Here is a 15,925-nt window from a genome sequence, read left to right on the forward strand (position 1 = left end):
ACTCTGTTTTGTAAATAGATTAATATGCCATTAAAAAGCACCCTGATTGCTAAAACAGTGAATATTGATGGCACACAGGGATTTGCCTACATCACTCTGAGAAATGTAATGTTTGTTTCAATAGCCAGAAAATTTACTCAAACCAGAGAGCAATCCAGCAATACTTCACCAGGCCTCTGAGGATTGGCCCCAGATCTTCAGCTGGGGCTGGAGGGCAAGAACCATGGAGGCAGCTGTCTCCTTGCCCCAGCCATGTCACTCCTAAACTCCTGCTCTCAGCAATGAGAGCACAGGCTTGACTAGCTCAGGCTTGGCATCCCTCTGAAACAGTCAATGTTGCTGCAACCAACAGCAAGCCCAGACCCAGTAGTCATTTATTTACTGATAAGGTTCTAAGCATTACCTAACAGTTATTTTTCATCATCTCTTTTATTACTGGATTTGCAAACTTGACATTGAGTTTTCTTTAATCAACTAGTATCACCGACTTTCCCTGTATTTAGCAACATATATATGTATAGATGAAAAATTATTTCCCTGACTCATCTCTGGAGAAATTGCCATAAAACTGAGCTTCTTGATGAGGGTGGGGGGGGTGTGTGTGTTGATTTTTCATTTCTAAAAGCAGCAGAAGTTTTTGCTGTTATGGGATCTTTTGGTAGACTGGGAAAGGATATATAATTTTGGGGGCTGTCATGTGCAGAGCCAGGAGTCGAACTGAGTGATCCTTGTGGGTCCCTTCCAACTCAGGATATTCTATGATTCTAGGAATAAACTGCAAATGAGCATTTTGGAAACTGTTTTACTTAAACATTTCATATTTTCCTTGACCTTGGTAGCTTTGGGACTATCACCAGTAATCCAGCAGCATTTAAGAACTCCCTACACCTGCAAAGTTGTAATCTGCTGATGCACGAGCAGAGATCACATCTTTGGAAGCCAAGAAATTTCTAATGAATGATGGAATGTAACTGACTCATGGTCTCGGAGCTGGTCGTTTGGCTGGGTTAATCCTCCAGGAGTCTCTTGTGATACTGCTAAGTAGCGCTCACATCTAAGTGCAATTTCTCTCCCCAGCAGGCAGCCTTTGCACACACACCTCTGTTTTTTTCCTGGCTTAGGAGGTGCAAAGAGTGACTTTACTGCTCCATCTATTTAAAATGTCCAGAGCTTCCAAACTCACATCATCCAGGCATATCCAGAACACTTTGTGCCTCAAATCCTACTCACCGTAGTGTATTTTCCCAGCTGGCAGAGTGAGGGGAAGGTTTCCTGGTGAGCTTTTCGGATCTTCTCAGTGAGATCATCTAACTCTGCTGTCATTTCATAGTTTTCTGTGGACTCCTGCTTTGAAGGTTCCTTCTTCTTTTTGTTCCTGTCATTTCTGACAGCTGTAAGAAAAGTAGAGATACAGATCACACAAGGTTATTCAGATCAACCTATGTTGCTTTTGCTGCTCTATTTCAAATCACTGTAAAATGGTGCTATTTTTAAACACACATTATTTTAGGTGAATATAAAAATGTTATGTGCAGAGAGGTCATTAATTCCAGCTTACTCATTTAAAAATAATTTAAGAACTAAATGTAGTGAGCAGTGATTAAATCAAACTTCCACAGGGGTTTGTTGTGGGTGTGTCATCACAATCCCACATTATCTGCCTTCCAGGAAATTCTACTGCAACTTCATATGCACAGTGTCTTAATAACTTTGTGAGGTGGGATTTTTTCACTGTAGAACTACAGTTGTGCAAGGAGGATGGCAAAGCCCTCTGCAGAGAAGCAGTCACTATTTTATTGGATGTGAACAACACCAAAAAAAGACAGCAACTGTCTTTCTTCCTAAGTACCTCAGCATGGAAGATAACAAAGCCCCACACTAACACAAACTCCACCAAACAGAAGTTATTTAAAAGGAAAGTTAAATGTGAAAACAGTAAACAAAAGAAGATGAAACACATTAAACTCAAGTTCTGAAGATCAAAGGAGAAGCACAAACACTTGAAAGAGAAAAAATGGCAGTGAAGCTATCTAAAGTTGCTTGCCATCTGCTTCTGCACTCAGATCAGCCTTCTACCTTCCCCCGGCCGTGGGGGATTACTGGAAATATGCATTGTGCTCACTCCTGCTGTAATTGATTTCCTACATATTTGTGTTTTGTAATAAAATATGACAGCTGCTCCATCACCATGCTGCTCTTTGTTCTTTTAATGAAAATAGCTTAATTTTACAAAACGTGCCCAGGAGATAAGTCCATGTCCGCAGTATTGCCAGTAATTGTGAATTTTATCAAGAGCCTTGCTGTTAGCTAAAGCTAACGTCTTAAGTGTAACCAGATGCATAAGGCTTTACAACAAAGCCAAGCAAAATCAATCCCTCTCCCCAAAGACTCCATGTCAATATTAAACACCCTGAAGACTAAATCTTACTGGATAAATAAAACCAATCTTAACATTGTTAGAATTCAAAACCTCACAATATTTAAAACAAGGCCCTAAACTCAGAGGGTGCAGCTGGTGGGTTTGGAACATGTGAGCATGGCTGGGGATTTTGGATGGCCAAAGACCTGCTGATTCTTATTTGCACTGTCCTGCCCCAAAAAGTGCATCCATCTGCGCCAAAGGGAGGGAAGCACAAAGCCACCTCCATGTCAGCTCTTTTTCCCTGTGGGTTCCCCAAGCCCATCTCCACATCTTCTGTGGTCGCTTCCTACATGCCAGTGAACCACAATAATCATAAAGAGCAGAAAAAATAGTGGCCTGGGAAAGCATCGGAGTCAGAGGCATCTACAGAAATAACGTATTGTGTGTAATAGAAAACAAGGAGTAGAGATGTGGAGAGTATTTGTTTCTCCTTCACAAGGCCACTAGGCACACAGTCCATGCAATGTATGGCTCTGGTCTTCTTACTAAGGGTCTGAATTTGAAACTGACACCGGTCATTCACATTTTAAGCATGAACCTAACTGTGTGACAGACCTCACTGAAGTCAGTCATGTGCTTGGCTGGATCAGGGCTGGGATGCTGAGCACCTCACTGGATTAAAACCTAGCCTTGAACACCATCAATTTTGGTGTTTGGAGAGCACAGACCCAAAGCAGACCGGCAAGAGTGGACCAAAAAGGTTATTCCTTGCAAAGGTACAATGCTACCAGCATAGTCAGGTTTAGGGGGATGGACTGGTTCCTCCCCACTTCCTTTTACAAGTTTTCCCCTCAAGCTAATGCTCTGATTTGCTTTCTGGACCACAGGGCAGAGCACAAGCACCATGTTTTGCACTGAAAAAACATCCAAGACCCAGAGCTATGTCTCAAGTGCTACAAACTGCCACTGCACTTCAGAAACAAATCCTAATCACTGCTGTACTTGGGAGATAAAAGAGTTCCTTAGAAAACTCTGTAAACTCCTACGCAACCACAAAGAGCAATAAACCTTTGTCACAAAGCCCCACTTACTTATAGCTCTACAAGCTGACTGACAAATTTGCCAAGCAGCCGGCCTCAACAACTACTTCCCTCAACAGTTTTGAACTCCTTGTGCAAGATAAACATTATTCAGGCCAGGCTTCAAAGCAGGTGCCAAGGGCTCCCAGAGACCAGGAGCATGCCATGCTCCTTTGCTACCCCAGCACTGCTCCTTCTGCAGTGTACCCAAAGTTCCTTTCCCTCCAAAGGCCACCAAGGGACAGCTGCTGATCAGTCCTCATCACCAAATTGGCCCAGCTCTGTCCTCTTTCTCTTTCAGTGCATATCAGAGGGTAGAAAGGGGAGAAGTAATGCAGCCTGAAAACTAGGAACATTTTTTGTTCCTCATTAACTTTCTTATATGATTCTGATAGCATTTAAAATAATGAACATCCAGAATAATATATATCTTCTTATTTTATTCATTAAGACTGCATCAGACCTGTCAGTGTTTCCATATTCCCTGTAAGATAATGGATTAAAGTGCTGATGTATAACACCCAAGCTCCAAAAATATAAAGCATTTCAATAACACTAAACTATTGGGCAGATTTAACTACAGCTATAAATCAACGTGCAAAAAAAAAAAAAAAAGGACAGAAAGACCTTAAGACAAGACTATGTTTAAAAGAGTTAAATAAAAACATATAAACACACACACACATTTATGCAGTAAATTTAAAAACCATCACTGCTCTGGGAACAGGAACTGTCACACCGCATGTGGGAAGGGTTTTGGATTACAGCTTATGCTTATATTACATAAATCACACCTTTTGGTATCTTGATCTTTACATGCATATGATCACATCAATCCCCGATGCAATTCCACTGCCTTTTAATGATGATACGCCAGTGATGAATCTGTGTCACAGTTAATGCTGCCATAGAAAACTCAGGTTATGAATTTCATTACTTGTGCACTAAATTCTGACTTGATGGCTGCATTAATTAGGAGTTCCCAACAGGGGACAGTATGGAAGCTCTCTTGCCCTATGAGAACTCGTGGAAGTAAAAGAAAAATAAATAAGGTGATAGTGTGGGGAAAGAGAATGAAAAAAGGTGTATCTTGATACATGAGGAAGCCAGGTCTTGGCGCGTCTCAGGAGGCTGAGTGTCACGCCCATACCTGTGCACGTCTGCTCCAATCCATCTTCCTGTGACAGCTTCCCTGTCCCCTTGACACACACGCCAGGACTTGCACTTCCACACCCAGAAACCTCCAGGCAGCCACAGCAGGGTTCACAAGCTGGCAAAGGTACTGCGTTGCCTTAAGAACTAGCCCCTACCTTCAGATGTTCAGCCTCCTCCCGCTCAGTCTGTTCTCCTCACCCCAGGACTGCCACTGCTTTTTCCTTAGCCTCAGATACACTTTCCCTTTTCTGCTCGAAGTGATGGACAGGGCACAAAAGCTGCATGAGGGTCAGACGCATTCCTCAAGGAAAGCAGGGCCTGCTGTAGATGGAACTAAGTATAGAGAAGACACAAACAGCTTCTCTTGGAGAACCCCAGAGCTCTCATTTAGTAACCTTGCAGCAATTCTCCTGCCTGAGTGGGGTCATTTCAAGCATGTCCTAATGCAGGGAATTGTCCAGTCTTAAACACAAACCCCTCAGGTTTGGCTAAGGATAAGCTGGGATCCAGCCCATGAGATTTAGACAGTTTCTAGACAATCAGGTAAAATCATTGAATAGTGAATATTTGTACATCCATTTGTCAAAGGTGGACAAACATGTCCAAGGGAGAAGAACTTGCCACTCACAATGCAATTTTTCCTACTACTTGCACAATCTGCGCTTCCCCAGATATCCAGAAGATACACAGACAGCTCTTTTCATGTATTTAAATGATTAATCAGCTATAAATTCATGATTTGAAATGCTATCACTGCAGTTTTGCCTCTTGGAGATCCCCGTGACCTTTGAAGAGCTCTGTGTACTAGTTAGCTGGTTTTGTTCCTGTAGCAACAACTACTAGTGCTTCCAGTCAGTTCACATTCCTGTAAAACCACACTTCTCTTGTCCCCAAATATTTTGGAAGTTACTCGTTAAGCTAACAAACCTCAAAAGCACCATAAAGCACACAGAGCAAGTCAGTAATTGCACAGTGCTGGGCACAAGGTCGGTCTGCAAAAAGACTCCTTTTGTTTGTAAAACCCAAAGAGAAGAGAAGTGAGAGGTGAACTGAGGTAGGAATGCTGCAGACCCGCCAGTTCCCCTTTCTGGGTAGAGGCTCACTGTCCCGCCTGTCCTCCTGCTCCTTGGGAAGCCACCTGTCCCTGTCTGAACACCAGGGAGCCTGGGCTTCCATCACCAGGCCAATGGAAACCCACAAACCTTGCACAGCTCCTCCACACTCTTGCTTCTCCAGCTCCAGAAGCAGCTGCTAAAAAAATTCTAATTCTGGCACAAGTTAGCAGCTGTAGCCAATTTCAGTCAAATATTTCAGTCAAATAAGCAAAACGCTCACCCTACTGCCAATGCCAAGTGTGCACCATCAGGTTTAAGTCCCAACACAGCACACATTACTCTTCAAAAAACTGTGTTAAATGGTATGGAATGGCAGTCCATAAGGGTGTCTTTCCCAACAGCCACCTTGGAAAATTTCAAATCAAGGGAGCCTTAGCAAGCCTGCTGCTGCTGCTGAACTGGGCTGTCTGACCCCATGATCCAAAGCAACACCCAGCTGCACATCCCAGGCAAATTCCAGGCCTGAGAACTGCTGGAAAAAAGCACAAAGATGAGGGAACTCAACGAGTTTGAGTTTCCTATCGCCAAGACATGTAAAGGAACAAAACAATCATCTCAAAAGCAGCAAAATCACACTCTACAAACTGACAAGCCATCAATTCAGGACGGTGGGATTCCTGTTCACATTAACGGCAGTGCAATTGCAAGCCAAACATACTAAAATATGCAGAACGCCAGGTAGTTATAAATAGATTGGTTTCCTAGGTCGTGATTTCCAGATGAAATAATGTTTTCTTTTAAGCAAAACAGCTCAGTCTTTAAAAAAGCCAGGAAACTATTTTAAAACAAATTTCCATGCCAAAAGTTGGCTTTGACATATGGCGAATGATTGGAGACAAAGCCTATTTCAAACACAAAACTCTCATTTCTAATGGACAAAGCAAATAGCAAGTACACAGTTGTGTAAGGGGCTTACAAAACCAAAACACATCAAAACCTGCATATTTTGTAGCTGATTCTGAGAAATCAACCATGTCAGCTGTTGGATAACAATCGCCAGAAGAAAACATCTCAAATTAAGTGAGATAGTATCTCTCTACAGACACATATCAAAATTAACAGGGAGCACAGAGAAACAATCATGGAAGACATTTCATAAGCACCTGGCACGCTATCATTTTTCCCCAGGCACAGAGCAAGCACATCCATTACAGATTTCTAGCCCGCCCAGGGTTTCCTATTGAGAAATAACATTCAGCTATGGCAAACCCGCCCCAGCCAACGCGCCAGGAACATCAGTTCAACCACAGGGGAACACACCACACATCCAGAAGACATCGTCCTGTCTCCTGCCTTCACGTACACTGGCCCTTCCAGCCACTCCTGGTATTTTTTTTTAACCTTTTTTTTTTCCTTTTTTGAGGAAGGTAAATTTGAGCTCTGCCTTGCAGCTTCGTATTATTCATTACTAATTGCTATGTTTTATTAGAAATATGATCTATTATAACCTTGAATATGGTAACTTAAATGACATTGAAAATTAGATTATTCTGATTATTAGAGAAGTGAGAAAGGTACTAAACATTTGTAAGGCTGATAATCAATCAGTGTATCCATGTGAGTGCAATAAAAATCAATCAGGAGCTAGTGCGTTTAAATCTAATTTTTTAAGCATGACATTTTCTTCTGAGTTTCTTTTTTAAATGTCACCCTCTTCTACAACAGTGATTGATTCTATCCCCAGGGATAGTTAACTCCAACTGTTTTATTCATTGCGCTGAGCTCTAGTATCCAGTCTTTTCTAAATATCAATTTAATGACAACAATAATATTTTTATCAAAATGTGAAATTCAGAAATAGGCATTCAAAACAGCAAGAAGCATGGCAGCACATTTAAACTGCTTCAAATACCAGGGACCTTTCAACTAGCAAGCAGTGTACTTTACTTAACACAGAAAATGGTGGAATTTCGTGTCCCTCCCATTTTCTTTTTCCTCCCATAAAAGCGAAGGCCAAGGATTTGCTTGTTTAAAACATAATTCATTTAGAAATGTTTCAGTAGTGAACAATGAATCACTGGCTATAGGGAGCCTGTGAGTAATTACCTATGCCTTCAAAATAACCTTATTAGGCTATTGTAAGTATAGGGGAGACCTTTGATACCTATAGCCTTAGGGCTTCTATTTTTCCATTCATGCACAGGGGATTTATATGGTTATATCCTGACGAAAGCAACACATCTCCCATTTATGTGTGAGGATAACTGCGGGGTTAATATATCAGAGCTGAGTTATAAGAACAGGTTTCATTATATGAATGAATGATACAAATGGATGCTCTACAGCTTTATTTAACTGGCCTGAAACTTCACCTGTGGTTTCAAGGATTCTCATCAGTCTGAACAATTTTATTTTAGATGTGAAATCTGGCACCTGCTGTTGTCACATCCCTGAAATATTAGTAAGTGGAATGAGCAAAAGAAAAGGAGTTTCTAGTCCTTTAACAAAAACCCAATAGCATCTGAAATCAGATGTAGGACCAAAACTGAAAAGCCAATGCAAAACAACAGGCTGAGAAAAATATCTCTAGAAATTAGCTGAAAGGTATGCCTCTGGTATTCTTTTACTTATTTATTTAGATTTTTATATTATTGCACTATCTTTTTAAAAAAATATATTTTTTTTTAAATTTTAAGACATCTAGAGGCAAAATCAGCAGCTATCATACTTGGGATACCTAGAACTTCCAATCCGAGACACAAAACCACTCCTGAAGGAAACCAAATGGTTCTACAAGCACATTTGTCTTGAATGTTGCAGAAGGACAGGACAAAAAAAAAAAAAAAAAAAATCAAACCAACTAAATAATCCCCCAAAAAAACCAAACAAACAAACTGCCCCCCCCACCCACCCCCACCACAATCCCGTAAGCATTTTCCAAGTGTATGAATATACCAACTAATGTCTACCTTTATATTTACTATAGTATTTTGGGAGTGGTTCAAGTTCTGCAGAACATGCCAAACAGAGTACTAACTGCACAAAGAATAAAAATCAGGACTCCAGAAATACAAATGGAATACTCCCCAAACAGGTCCTAAGAACAAATGAGAAACTATGAAGTTGCAAAAACAGAAAGACAGTAAACAAGTGGGGAAAAAAAAACAGAAGAAAATGTTTTTTGCAGCACATGGGTGTGGGCAGGTAGAGGATGAGGAGCAGCTGAGTCAGAGGCAAGACAGACAGGGCACAGCACCTGTACCAGGGATTGTACTGAAAGCAGACTCCTTGGTCTCCCTTACCATCTCCCTACATATTAATATCAAAGTAGCTGGAGAGATGGGATTATACATTAAATGATTAACTGTTTAAAAAGCACTTGCCCTGTGATTTCCATTTTCAAAGTGCTTTAATATCATCAACTAATTGCCAGTGTGAAATAGGATAATCCACACACTCTAAGCAGCTGATGCTTAAACAGCTATTGAAGGTTGTTAGCATTAACAATTGCAGGCAGAATAAATCACTAGTATTTCCTGTGAAGACCCACCAATGTATCTGCCATGGAAATAGCCTAGCCATACTCATTGACTCGGACAAAATTTACTCACTGGTATATTTCCATCTGTATTTCACACAGGCATCACCTCAAGTTACTTAATATAGCCAGAAATTCCCACATGTGAGATGAAGTATCTCCACATGCAGGTCTTGCAATGTCCCTGTGCATCTTGTGCAGCTGTTAAATTAAACTATACTTGTCATTCCCTCCTCACTTGTCATGCCCCATCTCTCTTAGTATTCTGCATGAAATCGGTGACTTCCTTACTCTCAACATAAAACCTATGATTTTTATTAAGATCTACCGTGCCACTTGCAACAGGTTTGCAAGTAATTGCATCACCCAGTGGGTATTGCCAGTCTTTCCCTTCCCTGCACAATGCAGGAATGGGAAGGAGCTTTGGAAATCAATCACTCCCTCTGGGGAGGTTCCCTAAATTTACAGGGCTTTTGCGGGTAACCCGCTGAGAAGTGCCAGCCTGTGGCAGAATCCCCATGAAACTAAAACCCTCAGGGAAGCAAAGCACTGTGCTTTCTATCTACTGTTTTGGCTGCCAAGACCCCAGTGGATTTACTACTAACTTCTGTGGCAGTCTAGACAAAATTCTGCATGCAGATGGTTAAATCAAAACACTCTGGAGAAATGGAGGACAGCTTTTCTGGAATTGCAGTGTCTTAACACATTAGCTAAAAATACACAAGACCACAAACACAAAGTGATTATTCTTTCTCTTCCTTACAGCTGAAGTGACCAAATGTATATGCAGCAGTTGAAAACCTCTTCTAAATACTCAGCCTGAAAATAAATTTCTATTAGGCTATAGTGCATTTCTTTTACCATAGGCTGGGTGAAGAAAAAATCCCTAAATTTCAAACTCTGAACTTTCAGTCAGAAATTACTGAGAGGCCATTAAATCTGTCTCATCTGATTTCAGCTGTTGAGGTGCCCTTTCAAGCTACCTTCTCAAAGCAACTGCCCTTTTGAGCTACAATCTTGAAGCCTGGTACACTAACTCTTTATGGATAACCGATTATGAGCAAAAATACCCTGGATCTGACCTTTCTCTCCAGGGTCATCAAAAGGTAAATCAGTCTACTTATCTACAGATATTACATTAATTTCTCTTAGGAGACAGTTATGGTAGTATGATGCCTCGCAACTGGGAGATGCTGGGGTTATTCAAAGTCCTCATTTCAATTTGCTGGGCATTATCCAGGACCACTGATGGCCAAGGAAGTGCATGGCTGTAAGCTAAGACCAGACACTGCACACTATCCCTGCCCACTGCCAGCCTGTAACGCTTCACGCTTCAACCTGCCACAGCTATTTTATTTCTTATTCTGACATACACTGAGGAAAAGAACATGACTTAACTTTTCACTTAACTAGCAAGCTACCTACCATGACAAATTGCAACCTCTTTCCTGACAATGCCACCAACAGACTCCTTCCATAAAATAACTTTCCATAATAAGTACATTTATTCAATGTAATGAATGAGTCCAAGCTACAGGACAAATTCTGGTCATGCATGATAAAACTGACTTTACGGGACAGCATATGGAAAAGCTACCAAAAAAAGGAGGTGAGCTGGAAGACCCCTTCCTTTTGCTTGCCCACGGACACACAGGACTCAGGGCAATGGCTCCCCAGAAGTAAGAAGTTCAGGAGCGATACCAAGACAGTGTGTCACTGCATCCCTCCCTTTTATTATGGATGGTTTCACACAGTGAACACAGGCTGCCTTTCCCCAAACAGGGTTCACTCTCTACATTATTTACCAGAATTAAAAATAACAGCCTCAACTTCTCCCCATTGCTGTTTTTGTCTTGCAATGGTGCCACTCCACCGATCGCAGCAGAGTCCTATTAGTGTAAAGCTACAGTAGCGTGGTGGGAGATCAGGTCTAATATCTGTATCTGCAGATGGATAACACTGCATTCATACCTAGGTTTCATTTCTTTGTTTTGCCCCCAAGGCTGAATTTCACATTTGTACCTCCTGGTGGCTTGTGCAATTGTGTAAAGGTGCATCTAGCGAGAGAGCTGCCAACTGACAACACGTCTGCAGAGGCTTTGCGTGCGCGGGTGCTTCGTCAGGCGCGGGGAACACATCGCCTCCCGCAACCATAAATTGAGCTCATGGAGGCGCAGGAACAGTTGTTCCCAGCATGTTTGAAGAAAGGGAGCTGCAGTCTTGAATCGCAGCGCTTGTCTGCGTTACAGCCTCGGCAGCTTGCAGCCCTGGCCTCCCACTAGGCCAGGGACAATAAAAGCAGAGAAATAGCTCAGAATCTATTTACCTATTCCTCCGAAGCAAATGTGGAAAACACACCATTACGAGCTTACACATATTCCTTCCTAAATGCAAAAGCTTGTTCGTACTCCTACTACTAAAACAAAATAAAATAGAATTGCAATTGGGAGGTTATTTCCATCTCTCAAGGCGCCAGGATTGGCACCCAAAGTGGAGGGCAGGGGGGAAAGACTGTGCACCCCACAATCACGCTCAGCCACCCTACTCAAGCTTACCCTCCTGGCTAGCTGAAGCAGCAGGAGAAGGGAAGAACAGTATCACTAAGCCAGGTGGACCAGAAGCCCTGCTAGATCAGCCAGAAAAAATTGTCTGTTTAAGCCTCACACTGATGCACAGTCCAACACAGCTGGTGGGCACAGATCTGCACTGGCCAGGGGGCTTGGACGGCAGGTGGGTTTGATTTTTTTTAAATAACAGTGTGTGTTGTTAAAGTTGTTTTGCCATAATACTACAAAAAAAAAAAAAAGGCTTCATCAAATGGGAAAGTTACATGCCCAAACAATACTGTTGCATCTCACTGCATTTTAGTGTGTTGTTTACATCCTTTCCCTTCCCAAAAGCTGAGCAATTGGAATAAACAATCTGCAGATTTGTTGTTGGGGTGGGGCAATTTTTTTGAAGATTACATAGTCCTGTTTTCACCAACTGTAAACTAAGGAGAAAGCAAGGAGTGAGGTCAGGGGACTTCTTTTTCTTTCCAACTCAGGATTTCAGGAAAGCCATGCCAAGCCAGCCAGCAGTCTCCAGGAAAGCCCTGCTGAAGCTGGCTCCTGCCACAGGTAAACAAGTTTATTCACTTTCAGCTTCAGCATCTCACTGCCCACCCCGAAGCGTTGCACCCACCAGCTGAGGCACTTTAAAGGCCTTTGCCTCCCAGTCTTTTCTTTGGATCCCTTTCTACCCATGCATGGCATAACTCAGCTCTGAGCTCCAGCCAGGCTTAACAGGCAGCAGCTGAAGCCCCAGCTCACTTCTGGGATCTCAGTTCCTGGGACAGCAGCAGGCTTTAGTGCGACTCTTCAAAGCAAAAGGTGCCTGGGAGACAAAGGCCCTTGTTTCTGCCTTTAATAAATACTGCTCCATCCATAATTCACATGCAAAAATACTGCTTCTCATCTATTAGTGCAGGCTCTCCAGACATCTGTACTCCTGCTTTATGTAGAGGCAGAAGGATCACGGCATTACAGGGTCGAATTCCCTTAGCACACCTGCAGCAACCTCAGCTGTTTCAGCATTCACATTATGACATGAATCACTCCACAAGCCTGCACCTAATTATCAGACTGTCTATTTTGATATATTTTATCTTTCATGTACAATGCCAAAGGAGTTCTTTAAAAATACATTCCAAATATTCTTTCGTTAAAAAAAAAAAGAAAAAAAAAGCAAAAAAAAAGCTTTATTGTCTGGGACTGAAGTTCTGAAATAGCAGGAGTAAGTGGACCAGATTATTTTTAAAAGAAGGCACGCTAGTAACTACAGAACTGGCTTAAAGAGCTTAATTCCATCAGTCAGGGTCAAGCAGAATCAAATCCTGATTTCTCCATAAGATCTTTTAAATATCCCCAGAAAAGCCAGCACATAACCTTTTTACATTAAGTACTTTCACAGCACACCAGACCAGCCTGATGTAGTGATCACACAAGAAACAAAGCAGACAGACACTTGTTTCCAGGAAATATAAAAGATACTAAGAAAAGCAGTCTTTTTATTTTTGATTTGAAATCAAAGTGATTACTGAGGGCTCTGCAACTTCCAGGGCAAGATTTAGTGCACACAAGGGAGTTCATTTTGAGAAGGCAAATAGGCAGCAGGTCAACACAGAGTTAACTCAATAAAATAATAATTTCTACTTGGATAAACTGACCTAGTTTTCCCAGACTTCTCCATGAAAACAAAGGATGCAACTTGGACATGAGATGACATCTGAAAGGGAAGCCAAGGGCTGGGCAAGGAGACTGAATTCAACACACAGCTGGTCCTTAACTAAATGAGGGTGGTGGTCCCCAGTTGGCACTAGAAGTGACTACCCAGCACGGATCACCTGGCATCACAGGTGGCTGCTAGCCCCACTGTATCTCATTGATGCTGGTGACGAATCTTTCACATTTATCACCAGGTGGGATTGGGCCCTGAACTCATTGCACACAGCTTGGGTGCCTGTGTCCAGCTGGGGTGGTCTTCTACAAGACTGTGGCAAGTTCAAGATGAAAGATGCACTAACAGAAGGGTTTCTAAGAGGTCCACAGGGTATTGCTCTAGGGTTACAACCCCCATGGGAAGCATGGGCTAAAACCTCAAGATTTCCAAATGCAGAGGCTTATTCAGTTCCTAAAAAAGCTGATGAACATCCACCTGCCCATGCAGCTGCAGAACTGCCCAGAGCACCAGGATGCATGGTAGACACAGTACAGCCAAGTCCCCCAGGGCCTGGGATGTGCAACACAGAGGACAGGAACAGACAAGGCTCCTTCCCGGCCCCCCTTGTAACTCATCCCGAGATTCTGCAAATCTGAACACAACAGACAACTCTTCATTTTGGAATTCAACCCAATGTTATTTTCAGCAAAGCTCTGTTGTGCTGGAACACCTCCAACCAGCTCAAGTTAAACAATTTGCCCAGAGAAAATGTTCAATGAAGGGGAAACATAAAAGTATGCACAGAAAGAGGCCTGAGTCCCCCTCTTTTCTAATCCATCACACAGCATTAGGGATTAAATACTCATTAAAAATATATATAATAAACTATTAAGACAGGGTATCTAGTGATTCCTCTTAATTGCCTCATTTTTCCCACACCCTGGTTTCTAGGGAATATTTGTAAATATTCCTCCTCCATTAGTTCAAGGCCCCTTTACCATAAGGTTACCTCCCTGCCTCACTCCCCCAGCCAAGAAAGAAGACCCCAAACCTCATGGGTTTATACTTCATACCCTATAAGCTGCAGCTGATAGGTCTGTGTAGTTTATGTAGGTTCACACCTTACAATGCCTAAGTTCTAGTAGGAATAATGTTCCTAATAAACATGTGAAATAGCTGTAGCTGACTCAGAAAACAACAGGAAAAGTTGCCAAGAAAAGGCTTTGACTCTCTTCTGAGGACAAACAGGATTTAAGCCTTCTTCAGAACTAAAGGAATAAAATATTTATGCTTGCTTCCCTCTGGCCCTGTTTACTTTTCCCTGTGTTATGAGAGAGGTTTGAACATAATAGGGCTTCTTTTTCTCAGTAACACCTATTCTTTTGCTTCTATTTATTGTTTTTTTTACTATTTTCATTCCTTTTCCATTTAAAATTATTTTCTGGATGTTCTGATTTAATAGCAGTGTTCACCTGAAGAAGCATCCAAAGAAGGGGCAGGGGGGAAAGTATGCATTGAGCTTCTCTTCCAAATTACTGAAAGGGAAAATCAAACATCTTTCTTGTAAAAAATTGCTGTCAACAGGCTCTTATGAACTGACAGTCACTTGTCACGTGGATCTGGAACACTTGGGTTTGATCCTGGAGCAGATGGTGCAGCCCAGAACAATGTGGACTACAAGACCAAACACACACTGAGCTCTGGACCTCTTCACCAATCTTCACAAGACCCCTAATTGGAAACACAAGAGCTCCCTGCCCAAAAGAGGCAGCCTCAGAGAGCAATTCAAGCTCATCCAGCAGCAACAACTTTCCTGTATCAGAAAAAAGAAAATCATTCATTCTCGAATGAAATTTTAGACGTGATGCTTTTTTGAGTGTGTTTTCCCAGTTGTGTCTCCACTAGAATCAAAACATACCATGTCACAGCTCACCTAAAAGAAGTGCTATGGCAAGAAAGACACAGGAAAGATAGTCCTTGCATGAAGCACAGCTGTGGTGCAGTGAGGGATGCTGAACATGTGAGGTGCAGCAGTTAAGTGCATAAGGACATTCACTTACTGCTGATTTGTCCTCCTGGGCTTCCTCTACTGGTGTCTCCAGCTTACAAAATGGCTAAGACCTGTGCAATGCCACTATCAGCCTTCTTGAGATAGAGAAGAAACTCTCATGTATTAGCCAACATTTTACACTTAATTTTTAGAACTATAAAAATTAGATCTCAATCTTTGCCACTGGAACATTCTCTAGAAGTACACAGTATGTAAAATTACTGCACTTCGTAAGAGTACATGTAATTTGTGGATTCTGTGAAATGTAAAACTCCCCATAAACTTCAGGACTTTCTGGCAATTTCCATTTTTTCTGTCTCTCTTCCATTGTATTACTATTTCCATGATGCCAACTGTAAATCAGCTTGTTGGGAGTTAAGAACAAGGAGAGATGGGAGGAAGCAAAGGATTTGCAGCAGCACCCATTGCACCAGGGCTGAGTGACAGCAGAAAACCTGTTAATGATGGAAACAGGAGGAGACAGAG

At 42.0% G+C, this 15,925-nt stretch overlaps 1 protein-coding gene across 1 annotated transcript in view; it reads right to left on the minus strand.

Annotated features, from left to right (window-relative positions):
• The window catches only part of RARB (retinoic acid receptor beta), a 90,610-nt gene that overhangs the window by 19,163 nt on the left and 55,522 nt on the right, over positions 1 to 15,925 (minus strand). The window contains exon 4 of the mRNA XM_084226665.1: positions 1,231 to 1,391. Within this exon, the coding sequence (XP_084082791.1) occupies positions 1,231 to 1,391 (161 nt within the window). The remainder of the gene's footprint in view (positions 1 to 1,230; positions 1,392 to 15,925) is intronic.

The sequence above is a fragment of the Fringilla coelebs genome (genome assembly GCF_963513975.1).
Source record: "Fringilla coelebs genome assembly, chromosome: 1".
Classification (NCBI taxonomy): Eukaryota; Metazoa; Chordata; class Aves; order Passeriformes; family Fringillidae; genus Fringilla; species Fringilla coelebs.